The sequence below is a fragment of the Orbilia oligospora genome (genome assembly GCF_000225545.1).
Source record: "Orbilia oligospora ATCC 24927 unplaced genomic scaffold scaffold00215, whole genome shotgun sequence".
Taxonomy (NCBI): Eukaryota; Fungi; Ascomycota; class Orbiliomycetes; order Orbiliales; family Orbiliaceae; genus Orbilia; species Orbilia oligospora.
In genome coordinates, this window is record NW_011645772.1 from 602,442 (window position 1) to 617,398 (window position 14,957).

The 14,957-nt window shown below is 44.5% G+C and overlaps 5 protein-coding genes across 5 annotated transcripts; 2 read left to right on the forward strand and 3 right to left on the reverse strand.

The window, feature by feature from the left end:
- Window positions 1-1,812: 1,812 nt before the first annotated feature.
- AOL_s00215g180 (uncharacterized protein) lies at window positions 1,813-3,031 on the reverse strand (the record flags this gene model as incomplete). Its single annotated transcript, XM_011129382.1, has 2 exons — window positions 1,813-1,991; window positions 2,098-3,031. The coding sequence occupies 2 exons, from the start codon at window positions 3,029-3,031 to the stop codon at window positions 1,813-1,815; spliced, it is 1,113 nt and encodes a 370-aa protein (XP_011127684.1).
- Window positions 3,032-4,380: 1,349 nt separating this feature from the next.
- AOL_s00215g181 (uncharacterized protein) lies at window positions 4,381-5,858 on the forward strand (the record flags this gene model as incomplete). The annotated part of the gene is made up of 6 exons (XM_011129383.1): window positions 4,381-4,428; window positions 4,527-4,631; window positions 4,705-4,749; window positions 4,838-5,402; window positions 5,487-5,721; window positions 5,798-5,858. 6 exons carry the CDS (start codon window positions 4,381-4,383, stop codon window positions 5,856-5,858), a joined length of 1,059 nt encoding a protein of 352 aa, XP_011127685.1.
- A 191-nt stretch (window positions 5,859-6,049) lies between these two features.
- On the reverse strand, window positions 6,050-7,664 carry AOL_s00215g182 (uncharacterized protein; the record flags this gene model as incomplete). The annotated part of the gene is made up of 4 exons (XM_011129384.1): window positions 6,050-7,041; window positions 7,100-7,429; window positions 7,493-7,538; window positions 7,596-7,664. The coding sequence occupies 4 exons, from the start codon at window positions 7,662-7,664 to the stop codon at window positions 6,050-6,052; spliced, it is 1,437 nt and encodes a 478-aa protein (XP_011127686.1).
- An 895-nt stretch (window positions 7,665-8,559) lies between these two features.
- On the reverse strand, window positions 8,560-10,032 carry AOL_s00215g183 (uncharacterized protein; the record flags this gene model as incomplete). Its single annotated transcript, XM_011129385.1, has 1 exon — window positions 8,560-10,032. One exon carries the CDS (start codon window positions 10,030-10,032, stop codon window positions 8,560-8,562), a length of 1,473 nt encoding a protein of 490 aa, XP_011127687.1.
- Window positions 10,033-10,985: 953 nt separating this feature from the next.
- AOL_s00215g184 (uncharacterized protein) lies at window positions 10,986-12,840 on the forward strand (the record flags this gene model as incomplete). The annotated part of the gene is made up of 2 exons (XM_011129386.1): window positions 10,986-11,538; window positions 11,621-12,840. The coding sequence occupies 2 exons, from the start codon at window positions 10,986-10,988 to the stop codon at window positions 12,838-12,840; spliced, it is 1,773 nt and encodes a 590-aa protein (XP_011127688.1).
- Between the last annotated feature and the right edge of the window lie 2,117 nt (window positions 12,841-14,957).

A 14,957-nucleotide genomic window follows, 5' to 3' on the forward strand; every position in this document is an offset into this window, starting at 1 on the left:
TATGTCAAGTAAGAAGGATTTTTTTTCTTTCTTTCTTTCTTCGTTTACGTTTCAGACATTTCGAGAGCTCGTCACTGTTGAAGATTTTATGATTACTTAATTGATTGCTTGAACCGAAAGGCCTTGACCGCGCTCCGGGGAGTCTTGCCGAGCCGTCGCCCCTGGATGACAGTTGGATCCGCATATGGCATCTCGAATGGCTCCCAGAGCCCACCGTCCGACGCTAAGTTTCAGAGATTTTTCCGGGGACGGGATAGTACTGTCTTTCTGAAGCTGAAAGCTCCATGGCCAAGCAGTTAGCTGATGACGGGATTCCGTAAATAAAATTTCTCTTTAACGAATGCAACACGGTTGGAAGACAAAATGCAACTGAGTCGTTTGATGTTCTGCTAGCTAACCGGCTGGCTGGGGGAGATATCCGGATGTGACTGCTCGATGGATGCGCCGGATACATGCCGTCAGCGCCCCAATTAATTGCAAGCTTTCTTCTGGAAGGAAATTATTTCCCGCCGCCAAATCAAAGCAAAATGGCCCGGTTTAATGGATGCATGTATGATTACTTAAACATTATGGCCGGGAGCTCTCACGATAGTGCTCCATAGTCACCTTCCCGACATGTCGACTGGGAGAAAAGTGAAGACATACGATGTAATCTTGCATATATTCACAATTGCCATTGTTCTCCGGACCACTTTCCACAAAACATGAATACACCCTATGCAGGTTCTTGGAATTCATAAGTTCAAAAAAAGCAATCAACTGAGCTGTGTATTTTCTTTTCCAGAACAGAAGCCAAAAATACCTGCCCCCTTATCTCAAAAGTCATTTTCTGGAAACTTTTTTTTTAAAAGGAAAACCCAAAGTTCGGATCCGAACGTTGGCCGTAGACGGTAGTGGTATGATGTAATCCCTGCTTTACGCACCCGGCAGAAGCAGCAAACGGGTATATGTGCGTGCATGTATGAGCCGGTGACACTGCATGCATGCCGAAAATTCTATTCTTTTCAACCCGACCCGGCCCGAGTCATGAACTGAACCACCCAGATATCATATGATTTTGATATCAGAGATCCCAAGAAACGTCTCCGAACTCCGCCCGGTGTGTGGCACCTCAAAAATTACAAAAGCTTACAAAAGCTAAGTTAAAAAGCCCACGAGGGGATCCACTTGACAGCGGAAAAACTTAAACGCGCGGAAAGCAATCTTTTAGCTAATAATTACTCGATCGAAACGCCATCGATGAGACCCGCCTCCAAGGGGCCCCCGAAGAGATTATCAGATCCACCCATCAGAAGAAATTTTTTCCACTAATTTTTTTTTTTGTGGACTCTAGTGAAAAAGATTTGCGACGGGAAATCCGTCGAAGCTCCTTAAATCCTTGTGCTTTTCCATGGCTTTAATTTCTACCCGAGACAGTGGGAATAGCGAGACGCAAGTTTTCTAGCAAGTTAGCTTGAAGATATGAAGCATGCACTTCATGCATGTATGTAAGCTTAAACCAGTTCCATATCGCCAAGTCAAAGCTAGGACCAGAAGTTCTTCCGTTTCAAAATTTTTTGCTCAGATGAAGAGCTCTTAGATATTAATATTGTGATTATGTAGCAATGGCCTTCAGGCACCTACTATCACTGATACATAGCACCTGGATATCGTACGAGTCAGCTAACTATAGCCAGCGGAGTATTTACAACAATGCTAATGCGTTGGTATGCGAGCGCGAGCGCCTGACTCGTTCCCATGAAGTCGAATCATGGACCTTCCAGAAAATCAGGCCCGTAACCGTGCCGCTGTAATAGTCTTTCCCCCACGTGCTTAGTCCGTGGTCAATCTAAGGAGTCGAATTGCATTGCCACCAAGAACTGCTTCTGCCTGTTCCTTCTCGGGACCAAAAGCTTCTCTAATAGCCTTGTAGTTCGTGGTAACGCTCAACCATTTCTGTTCTTCTTCGCCTTCGGCGGCTTCTAGTGGCGGGAAGAATGGGTGATCGGTTCCTAGGCAACATTAGATCATTTCCCTTACAAACCACGTTATCAGGCACCGGACGGGCCACGTTTTTTTCTTTCTTTATTTCTTTACTTCTTTCTTTAGGCCACTTACCGAATAGTACTCTATCTGCGCCGCTAGCTATCGCCGCAGCCCTGACGCCTAGTTCCGAATATACGACAGCATCCAACAAAATATTCGTCTTGAGGATATCCCATACGCTTCTTCTGGATTCTACCTTCGCCTCCGGCCCGCTATAGTGCGCATCATGGAGGATACAACTTTCTAATCTTCCAGCAAGGAATGGTAGTGTGCCACCGCTGTGTGCGAGGAGCACACTTAGCTTTGGAAATCGATCGAATACACCGCTAAGGATCATTCTTGTCACCGCAATCGTTGTTTCCAATGGGAAGCCGAGTGCTAGAGGTAGTACGTGACCATAATCGGCTGCTCTGGGACCGAATACTTCTTTCGGAAGACCATAATGTGGATGAAGGAATATCGTCATATTCTCCTGTTCGAGTGCCTGGTATACTGGATCCAACTCTGGATCGTCGAGACCATTCCCTAGGCCACTGGTTCCCATGATTATACCTCTAGTGTATTTTAAAGTCGGAAGCCTATGGATTTCTTCGACAATGACTTCCGAGGGTGCAGACAACGGAAGAGCTCCAAAGGCGAATAACCGTCCTGGATGCGCATCACACATGGAATCGATAGCATCGTTCACATCCCTCGCAAGCCCCTTTGCTTCATCACGGTCCAAAAAGTCCAACCACGGATTCGCCAACGAAATCACAGAGATATCGATTCCGTGGGTATCCATGAATTCGATCTTTTTGTTGATATCGTAGTATTCCGGGCCGATTGGACGGCCCTTGGCGGTGCTTTCGCTTGAAGGGTCATCTTCACCCGGAAGGATGATGAGACGGGAGGGTTGGCCCGGGGTGGTGTCGCGGACATACGGGACCTTTGAGCGAGATTTGAGGATTGAGACGTATTGGGGTGGGTAGACGTGGGTGTGGACGTCGACGACTTTTGAAGCCATGGTTGCGGGATGGGTATTCAACAACAAATGGTAATTTTTAAGTTATTGACGGGGTTTTTTTTGGGGGGGGTTGAGGCTAAAAAGAACCTCTGGAGAATGCTTATAACAAAAAAATATTTTGATTTTTGTTGAGTGTGGAGTTCAACGGTGATATCTAATCGATCCCGCAGAATGAATTGAAGTCTCACAGCTGCCCCTCGGATAACAACATGGAATGTAAGTACGTGTTATTCGCAAGCGGCAAGTGCAGTGCAATTCAGTGTCACTCGACCCGTGAAATCCTCCCCAGCCGGGTTTCACAGATATTTATACCATTTCGATCAGTCAAGAAGGTCGACTTCACCGACTAACAGCGGCATCCCTCCCTCTGATCGATGATCTCCAATATCCACCTTCTCGAATGGAACGCATTCAGTCCAACTTACAACACAGGTTTCCCGATTTTACTGTTAAAGTTATCGGCCAAGGAATTGGTACATGTACATGTTTGTACTTACATCCATGAGCTTGATACAAACCAACCGAGATATCGAGATAACGCTGATAACCAAATGTCTCACAAGGCTTGCAGCTGTCAACTGTTACATGCACAAACACCCCCCCCCCCACATGAACGTTCTATTCGTCGGTTTTATCAGATATCTAGACTTTTTAACTTCCTCTTCCGGATTCTTTTGAAAATAGTAAAAGAGGAAAAAAAAGGAAAAAGGAAAGAAAACTGTGCATACAAGCCTTTCGCTTGAATTCTGCGTCACTCAAGCCCGTGTTCCCAGCAGGATTATCAAAGAAAAATAACGGGGTAGCTGCCAAAACCGCACTACTACTTCCGGTAGTTTCTCAAGTGTTATCAGTCCACACAGTCCCCCGAATCTAGTAGCTGCAAGAACCCCGTCGGCGAGGGTCACACTTGTCTATTGTATAGGTAGTGTACATGTATGTACACAAGTACTTCGGTCAAATGCCCCGCCAGTGACTTTGTCCGTTTTAATAATAAAACAGAATTAAGGGTCCGATGAGATAGCACATGCACCTCTGCGGCGCAATGCAAAAAAATGCGGAGAAGATCCATTCTATGTTTAAATTTAAGCAGTATTTAAAGATTGGATATCTCCCCACCTCCCCTCTGATGTATACTTACTTACATAGCTTAGCTACTTGTATAATTTCTATCTCGTAATAACCTTCGAGCTTTCGTTCGAACTTTAATATTTTTAAGCTTTTAAGCCTCGCCGCTATACCTTCTTCCTCTTACTTCCCATTCGATCACGCAAGGGGGGAAATAGAATTTAAATCCGTCTATTTTTTGGGGTTAATTAGCCTGTTGAAGAGGAAGAGGAAGAGGAAGAAAAATGGCAGCCGCTACGACAGCAGTGTCGAAGGACGGACTCGACCTTCCGGTATTTGCACAACTTGTCCCAATTTAGAAACTTCGAATTGCATCGCTAGACTTAATTAGGTGTTCATGGATAATTAATTGAACAATATACTTCATTAGTTAATCGATTTCTCGCGGTATCTACATGGAAACGATGAGGAGAAATTGGAGGTTGCGAAGGCTATGTTGCATGGGTTTACACACTCGGGGTTCGTGTATATCAAGGTCAGTATGATAGATGCCGACTTCGATATAGCTATAGACAGTCGACTAACGAAAACCTCATGATCTTTAAAAGAACTACGATATATCAAACGAAACTGTAGCCCACGTTTTCGCAAACGTATGTATGCACTTAATTAAATCCACTATAATCACCCCCCTCCCCCTCAAAGACTGTAGTCTAATATAATCAACTGGTTGATCAATAGTCCGCCAAATTTTTCGCCAGACCTGAAGACCAAAAGAACCAATTGGCATGGACAACCCCACAAGCCAACCGCGGTTACGCCGCACCAGGCCGCGAAAAGACCTCCCTCCTTACGGAAGCCGATAAAGTCGAATCCATGATCAAAGAATCCCCGGATCTCAAAGAAACCTTCGAAATTGGTCGCGAAGGCGTCGAGGGTCTTCCCAATAACTGGCCCGAACATATGGACTCCGATGGGGCGGAATTTACAAACGCGATGAAGGGGTTCTTCCTTACATGTAAAGATTTACATATGAAGGTTATGAGAAGCATCGCCCTGGGGATGGGGATTGATGAATACTTTTTCGATCAGTATACTGATGGTGGGGATAATAACTTGAGGTTATTGCATTATCCGAAACAACATAAGAGTGTGTTCAAGGCCGGGAAGAATGTGGTCAGAACGGGGAGGCATACGGATTATGGATCTATTACTTTATTATTTCAAGACGGGAAGAATGGTGGGTTGCAGGTTCGTAGTCCGCAGGGGACGTATGTTGATGCGCCGCCTATTCCGGGAACTATCGGTGAGTATTTCAAAGAGATCCTTGTGAATACCTAGGTGATGATATATTTTGTAGATTTCGTATACTAACACAACGGATTAATAGTCATCAATAGCGGGGATCTTCTGGCTCGTTGGTCCAACGATACCATCAAATCAACCGAGCATCAAGTCGTTGAGCCTCCGCATGCTGAGGACGAGGGGGTCGAGGAATACCCGCCGCGTTATTCGATAGCCTACTTTTGCAATCCAAACTTTGATAAGTTCATCGAGGCTATTCCTGGGACATATGCTGAGGGCAAGTCCGCTGAAGAAGGGGGAAAGAAGTATCCTGGCATCAAGTAAGTTTAATTCTTTATTAGAATATGCTGAAATATGTGAGTATGTATGGGCTAAAGCCGGCTAACTTCTCTATAGTAGCGGAGAGTATTTGGTCCAGCGATTAGCTGCCACATTCAAGGGCGTTCCACGATACTAAACTGCTTATTAGGGATTTTTTTTATTTATGACCAGCTATCGGGGAGGTGGGACAAATTTTCGTCAACGTTATTGAGCGGTCTTGTTAGCTAGTCTAAATTTCAAACACTGTGGTTCAAAACCAATACAAGACCAAGAGCTTTCAAGAATCCTATTGACATCGTTTAAAAGGCAGCGTGCAAATATTTCCGTTCACCAGACCAAGCCGAAATCTTCCAATTCCAACAATTCCCAAACCTGATTCGCAAAGCCATTTTCATCGACGAATGCAAAATCGTCATGAATGCCAACACCTCCCCATTTCCCAATGTCCGTCAAGTTCTCCTTGGTATAAGACTTCAAATCGTCCCAATCTGGATTCTTGAATTCTCCAAACAATCCTTTCATGACATAATCGTGGAACTTACGCTTCGCAGCTTCCATAATTGGGCTTGCGTTTCGTGGACTTCCCGTAACTCGGTTGATTTTGCTATTGGCAAGCTGGGTTCTGTAGAGTGGTAAGGTGATTTTCAGGAGCCTGAGGACGTAGACTGAAGTTTCTCGTAGCGATCTTCCTTCCTTTGCAAGTGTGTCCTGGTCCGTGGTGTCGGATGTTTTAGGGATACAAAGACATTTCCCGGAAGCTTCAACAATAACGTAGATTATTGCCTCGAGGATGTAACCCTGGAGCTCATCTTCACCATTAAGGGTTGAGATGAAGGACTGAAGAATCTTGATACAACCGGTTCTAACATCTCTCGAAGTTGAAACGAATTCGATATTGAATCGTCTCGATGCTGCATGGACAGAATCAAGAACTGAGCAGAAAAGATCTGAGACCGCTTCGGTGACACCATTACGTGCCGCATTGATGATCTGACGTTCTTCCTTTTCGAGCAAGGTTGATAAACGAGCGATTGACATGAAGAGACGTCGGAAGATGTCATCGAAGGCTTTGGTGACGTCTGCTACCCAAGCTGCATCCATGAGCTTTTGCTTTACCCTCGCGGCATCCGATTGTCGGGTCTTGCGGGCTTGTTGGGTACCGGTTTGGCCATTGGTGTTGGCGTTGGCTTTATCGTCCGTGCAAAGAGTGTGAATTTTAGTCGAGATCGCTTTGCACAGCTTGATAATGTTGACGGTGATGGGTTTGGCATCCTTGGAGTAATGGAGCGAACGGAGTATGAAGAAGATTGTTTCATGACCTGTAGGGTGGTGTTAGTTACATGTAAGGGGTTTTGGATATTATTTACGGATAGATACCGGAAGAGAGCTTCTCGTAAGTGTCTTTGATAGGCTCCCACTTCAACAAATGGGCTTCTGCAGATTGTTGTTCGAGGTTTGCAGTCGATGGCTTCGCCTTCCCTTTACCTTTAATATTTCCGTTATCATTGGCATTCTGCCTTTCAAGTTGTTCCAAGAGCCGTTGATTTTCGAGATTGGCGTCTATGAGTCTTTGGTCAAGCTCGAGGATCTTTTGGTCTTTGTCTTTGCAAACGTTTCGCCAGTATGTATCATTGGAGATGCGCAGAGACGGACTGATTTGAGATTCCGAGTCACTGGAAAGGCACCCTCGAAGAAAGTAGATGAACTCTATATAAAAGATATATCAGGTACTAATCGAGAGCTAGAGGAGATATTGGAGTAAGACTTTACCTCGTACGCTAAGCTCTGGAGGCTTGTTCAAGAATATCAATGAAGCCTGGCAATTGTTAGAAATGAGGACATGGGCGGTTTAGAGGAGATTGATGCTTCTTACAAAGGCAAGACTGAGGGTAGAGTATGGCAGGTCATTACCCTCTTCGCCATGATTGGTTGGCGAAGCCATCTTTTGCGGGCAACAGTCTTGGTAACTTTGAGCGTTGGCGAGAAGGAAGTGTGGTTGTGTCTAGTATCCATGTGGAAGCCATGAATTTCAACACCATGATATTGAAAATCTACCGGTCTACAAGACTGAAGATCTACAACCCAAATCGGGACGTCCAATTCCGTGTTGTTTACACAAAATACCACACACTTTCTCTCCACCAACACGGCGCTAGAGCTTGTTGCTGTTGCTATTAGTAACTACTAAGGTTAGTTAGGCCTAGTACCTACTTAAGTACTTAAGTAGGTAGGTAGGTAAGTAGGTACTATTCTGGAGCAGAAGCGCTTGTTTATATATGTGTGTACGGGCACCTCGCTTCAATTTGGGGGGCTTCCGACAACGGCCTATAAAGCTTGTAGCGGAAGCCACACTACGGACGCCTGAGCAATCCGACCTTTGTACTATGCTACGATTCTGGGAAAGGGCGGGGATAGTGGTCTTGTACCAGACAAGACGGTGTGATTAATATTTCTAAATTAGATTGTAGGTATGTGTATGTACATATATGTTTCCTTTCAGCCATTTGCTCGATGTAAATTGGAGAAGAAAAGACGAAGATGAAAGCGAGAAGGCCTACCCCCAATATATACCACTCGAGGTTTTAGAATGCCCTGATGCATCTTAGATGGTGACAGAGAAGAAAAGAAAAAAAGACAAATAAGGAATTTTTTGCTTGTACAAATTGCGTTCGCCCCGAGACTCTAAAACCTTGAAAAAAAAAATAGGGAAAAAAGCTACGCCAGTATCCTTTCCGAACACCTAGAGGAAGAAACCAAGGAAGAAGCAGAACATCGTCAAGAAATGGGATGGAAAGAATTCAACGAAAGAGGTGTATTTGCATTGAGCTTTTCCAAGTTCAACTTTCCTCAAACAAAGAAGCATACTCTAGCAATAACCTGTATTCGTAAATCATCATATCTATTGGCCGCAGAGCAGCTCGCACCCAAGAAGTACTCTCAGCCGCAATTTCTTCTGCTTGTCGGTCCTGAACCGAGAAAAATCTGATAAGATCTTCAATTTCATCCATCCCAATAGTAACAGGGACATAATGCACCCAAGGAAAAAGGCGGTCATCATGCCATTGTTCTACCAGTGTTTGTTTGAAAACAACGCTATTGCTTTGCAGAAGTCGATAAAAACGTCCTGAATAACCGTTTCCATCTAGATCCATAACAAATTTATATCGAAAGGAACCGTTCTTATCAGCTCTTGGCGGTCGTCCAAAAGCCTGCTCCATAGCCTGACATACATCCCAATCGCACTGGATATAAGCTGTCATACCAACATCGAAAAGATCGGCATTGGTAAGATTTCGGGCTTTGAGCATAAATCGGACTCGATGATTTGTTTCCCATTTCATCTGTGAACTTGCATATGTGCCTGTATTCGAACCCCTCCAATAAAGTTTGTTTTCTTTTGAACTAAAATTTCGAAAATCGACATCATTTTTACTTAGAAAGCTTTCGACGTGGTAATCATGTCCTGGGATTAAAACGTCGTGCATAGTAGAAACCCGAGCGACTGAGAAAATCGGAACTAAACTTTTCGTCGCGATGAAAGTGCATGGCGAAGTGAACATTCCATATTGGTCCTGGTAATCTGGATTGCGGCACAGGTCGAGAGAGGTTGTGATCGATTCTAAGAAGTGTGGTTGTTGCTGTTCTGATATGTTTTGGCATGATGTCGTCAGACGTGTCCAGGAAGGCTGTCGCCCATAATCTTGAAATATGATATCATCCTTATCCGGTTGAGATCCTAGAACTCGTGGTTCGTCGAGCTCATTCAGCAGAAATGTCATATCAGGAAGATTTTCCAAAACAGGCTTCAATGAATTCAAAATCGGTACACCTTCCGGCGATACTGACGAGTTTCCGTTTTTGATGGAAATAGTCTGTAATCGTGAACCTGTTCCACGTGCTGAGTTGATTCTAGACTCAAGTTGTTTTGAATCCAGTTGTCGAAATGGATGTAGCACCTTTTCAATAGTATCAAAATCGTCAATGATGATAGAATTTTGTTGTAAGGCATATCGAACCCAATCTGCGAACCCAGTTGGTGGATCTCTATTATATCGAAGTTTATAATTGGCGATAGCTTCCTCGGGGTTCTTTGACTGCCGCTTTACTAAGTCTTGGTACCGGAGACGCTGTTCGTATATCAATCGATCGATCGGGTGTTTTGGTGCGATAAGGGCGGTTGTATATGTAAACCCCCCAAAATCTCGCAAGGGTAGATTGTGAAAAAACACCAAAAACATCAATATAACCACGATAGCTTTTGTGGTTGAAGAGCGGAGGCCCCATCGCCACAGTTGCAAGTGCATCTTCATGTTGACGCCGGAATGCCAAATGCTTGGAATCCGCAGAGCCGCCGCTGCCTAGAAACCGCGCCCACTTGAAGACAGACAAGACCCTGAACGTTCGCGTTCTTGGAACTTATCTTAGAGCCAAACTGAATCGCACCTCATAAAGAATAAATAGAATGCTTCACTACTTGGATGCTGTTAGTATCGTTATTAATTGTTTGTGTGTATTTTTTGCTGCCGATGATAATCATAATGAAGATGGAAAATGGAGGTAGAGAACAATCATATACATACTATCTAGCCCCGTACGACGCTTCCGTATTCTCAGCCCTCTAAAAATACCCTCTGGCTCAATCAAATATGCAAATAGCCAAACCTATGGAAACTCTCCAGCCGCCGACCATCTGAAGCAGGCTTGTTTATTGGTCAGAATTCGGCCACCAACTCCAAAACCCGTCTGCATTCAGGGAAACCTTGCGCTCTGAAGCCGAGCTGTGCTACGCTTATGCGTCAAAGAACACAAGGGTTGCTGTTTCCAACAAATCACCATAACGGGTTAGCGATTTATATCATCCTATCCTAGTAGATATTCGTATTTCACTTGGAGCCTGCACCAGCTTCAGTGCTTCATTTGCTGACGTGCAGGACCCAATTAAATTCCTGTTGAAGGAGATCGATGTAATATATGGTTGAGAACAAAAATGTGCGACTCGGACGCCAGAAAGGCTCGAAGTACCTATTATCTGTAGAATAATTAATAACGGTCACCCCCCTTCGGGCTTCCTATTTCTCCTCAATAGTTTGTACGCCTCTAGTTAGCTCCTAATTCGATTCTCATATTTTTGATGCGTGCCGTGTCTATAATTTATACTTAGAGCTAATAGTTATTTACTGGATGCTCTCTGCCACCGGTATATCGGGTTGCGTGCCACGCATCTACTTCGATACTTCATTTGCGCATCTTGACTTCCATCTAGATGTTCAAGTCCCAATTCTATTTCCTTGTGTTTCCTATGCCATTATGGACTCTACTGTGGAGTCTGTACTTCATAAATGTTCATGGCGCCCTTTACCTTGAAATGCCATTTGATACGAGCAAGTCTTTCGGATACGACGGTCCATGGTATACAGTCCCTGTGGCCATCGGCAGCAATGAACAAATTGTCAACCTTTTCCCAGGAAGCCAGTGGGCCCCTACAATCCTATCTACTACTGTCTGCGAGGATATCCCGGATTGTGTATCTAAAAAGGGCGGTCTTTACAACTATGAATCAGACACAAGCACTTATCCGAATACTATCGGATTCAACGCGAAAGGAGTAGACACAATACCCTATGGGTCGCTCTTTGATGCTGAAGGACAAAACTATGGGCAATTTGCCCAAATCAAAGTCGGGAATGGCTTTTCTCGTGTCACTATTGCAAATGCGTCTATTTCACGGGTAGAAAGTGTATCTCTATTCTACGGGAGGAAAGAAGTCGGCATGAGCAACGGATTCTTGACCTTGGGAGCTGTAGATGATGCACATGGTGAGATATATTTCAACCACTAGATTGAACTTACTTATGCATATTGCCAGATCAGCTTACAATTTATTTTTCTCCTGTGCAGTCTTCGGATCTTATCGTCCAGTTATACCTCTAAACAATCTCGCTAAGACCGGTGTGATCGCATCACGGTCGTGGGGAATGCATTATCCATCCGCAAAACTCAATCAGCTTCCTTCACTGGTTTGGGGGGGTTATGATAGATCTCGAATCTCTGGGCCAATTGAGCGTTTTGATGCAGACTCCAACGCTGTAAAGAAAATGGATCTAATAGGCATGAATATCGATACAGCAATAGGAAAATCACCTTTTTCTTACCAAAAAAAATCAAACCTTTTGGTCAATCCTTTGTCGAATGGGAAGGATAAGGTTCTAAGGGTAGAATTGGAGTCAGCCTTGCCTTATCTAGTGCTCCCTCAGGAAACCTGCGATGCTATTGCCGAAGAATTGCCTGTGACATTCGACAGAACTACGGGTTTCTATTTCTGGGAAACAAGTAACCCGCTGTATCAGGGAATAGTCACGTCTTCGTCCTACCTCTCCTTTGATTTTCGGGTTTCAGCTTCTCAGAATTTCACAATCAAGATACCTTTTGCACTTCTCGATCTCAACCTGACGGCTCCACTCGTCACGACTACTCAAGCCTACTTTCCTTGTATGGGTGCCATACTTGACACCGAGTCCGGTGACGGAGCTATTCTGGGGAGAGCATTCTACCAAGCGGCCTTTATCGCTCAGTCTTATGAAACCCGCAAATTCTGGATCGCTCAGGCGCCTGGGCCATCCTATACCAGTCCAGATATTCGAAGTATTAGTAAGACAGATATAAGCCTAGACGCGCCTACCTCGAGAGACGATATATGGATACAGAGCTGGAACTCCACCTGGAAGGTTGTCCCCTTTGAGACTACGCAATCTCCTCCTTCAGAGAGTTCCTCCGCATCTTCACCTACATCAAAAACGGGGGCAGGAATCTCGACTGGGGCAATAGCAGGTATTGCGGCTGGAGCAGGTACCGTGGTTCTACTCATTATTTTGTTTCTAGTTTGGCGCAGAAAAAAGAGGATGGTCTTATTACCATCAATGCCAACACCATCATTGATACCCGTATCCCCAAAGAGCAGTTCCCCCAACCACCAGCAACAATATCGATATCCACAAGCACACCTAAATCCCAGGCATGCTTTTGCTCCATGGGAGCTGCCAGGTAATGGATCGGAGCGATGGAATGTTAGTAGGGAGTCGGGGTCTCAAAACCCACCTCAGATTTATGAATTACACTAATGCGCCGGGATTCCTTTTTTCCTTTTTTTTATGTTATATACACACTTATAGTTTCATGTCTATACACACACTGTCTTTAGTAATTGTAAAGCCGATTACCCTTTAGAACTGCAATTAAAGCCGGAGCCCCATATGACGATAGCCTTGGGCTTTCCTAGGATCCTGTACGCTAGGTTGGCGAGTATTTAAGTTATCTCGTTGCGCAGCAGCATTTATTCTAGTTTACGAGATAATATTTAAGTGTGAGAGATAAATTTGTAAAGTCTTTTTTTTTTTTTTTTTTGGGGGGGGGGAGGTTTCTCTCCTTAACAATAAAATGGGTATCTGCATCCAATATATTACATGGCGGTAGTCTTGTGCTGCGCATGCAACGACATGGCGGGTGGTTTGCAGAATCTCAATATGAAGCATACCTACAAGAAGGTCACTGAGACTAGTATGATATCGATGTCTGGTCCGTATGCATATGCATCCTATGGTTTTATAAATTTTATAACTAAGTATATACCAAGCCCACTCTGACGCCGCTTAAATTCCAAACGCCACTCAGATCTTCGGCAAATTGAAAAAGCAAAAGAACAAACTCTTGGAGTCAAGAAGTTTAGAAGGCGATGGCTCCAGATCTGGAGAAAATTCCAGTCATGAATACTTGCTTACTTACAAATTGACAAGCACAAGCTTCTGAGCTGTGGCCGCCATGACAAGCTGCATGGCAGGACTTGCCTTTCACAGCTAACGGGTCCCCACCATGCTGTACCAGCTTCCCGCTTCTAAATTTGAAAACGGCATGACAATCGATACGTGCTTTTACGGCGTTTCAGAATCCGTAATCCATAGAAGCCTCGGCCCTCCAAGGCGTCGGAAATTCTCCACCGAGAAGCGCAGCTAGCGTGACAGGCGTGTATTTATGGAATACAACAGGGACTCTCATGCATACCGAGTAACACCTAAGCTAAGCTATGCTTATACACACTAAGCTATGGTGTTTTTTTTTATAACAATGGGCAATTGACCTGCCCGATGCGTGTTTCCTTTGAGATCCTACGGAGCTTCTGGATTCTGATGCTCCAGCTTAAGGCAAGGCAACCGAGTCCCAACATCCCGGGACGATTGATATTAACTGCGCAGCAACCGTCTCGCCAACTGTTCAATTACCCAGTTTTACAAAAGTCTGGAGACGACCACCATGTGTTGCGGCAGCTCTGTTTCGGGTTCCCGTTTTTTTCTCGTTAACTCATAATTAAGTAAGTACTATCCAGGATCTTTTTTTTTGTTTTGTTTGGGGTGTGGAATAGCTGGATGATTAGGCTAATTAAGCCCGTGTCAGGTGTTCATGCTGGATCAAAAAACTCAGGGACCCCAGACAGAGTAATAAAGACCAACTGCTATTTAATTGCGGTATCGATAGAAATATATTAATTTATATTACAAAACAGCCCAAGCTTTTCGAATTTTCCCCACATCGGACTGTGATTTGAGCATGGCGGGGGGAAACAGGTTTGATTCGGCTATATAGAATTTTTTTCGCAGTTTGGAGTCCATGGGCATACGTATGTATCGTAGTGGACAGTCCGAGCGACGCTCGTGCTTGCACATGAATTAATGGCTGAAGCTCTCTGGCGGGATAACTAGATGCAGCTACTACCATTCAGCCGGTAGGAACGGGTGCATATACCCTCATGGATAAGGCCTTACAAATCTAAGGGGGGAGAGACATTAATAACGCACATCCAACCTCTCCCTAAACGAGGGGGGAAAGAGAAGGAAAAAAAATTGCAGTGTACATGTATGAAAGCTAGGGCAATGCAATTGACACGATACTGGCATCACTTTGACAATTGATATCTACGATAGGATTCTTCTAGGAGAAAGATCTTCGCATTCATGATGCTATAATTGTGGAGAACCCTGCAGGAACCACGATATGGCAGCTCGGACCCGAGTGGCAACTGTTTTCACAGTTGTCATACCTATTCGAATGATGGCGGATTTCTCAAAGGGCTCGATCAGAGTTTAGCTTGCTCGGGCTTACGAAACTGTGCATGATGCTAACCAACTTTCGGGTTCAAGTTCCAGTAGAGCGGAACCCCCCCTCGTGTGCTTATTCTGTACGATTC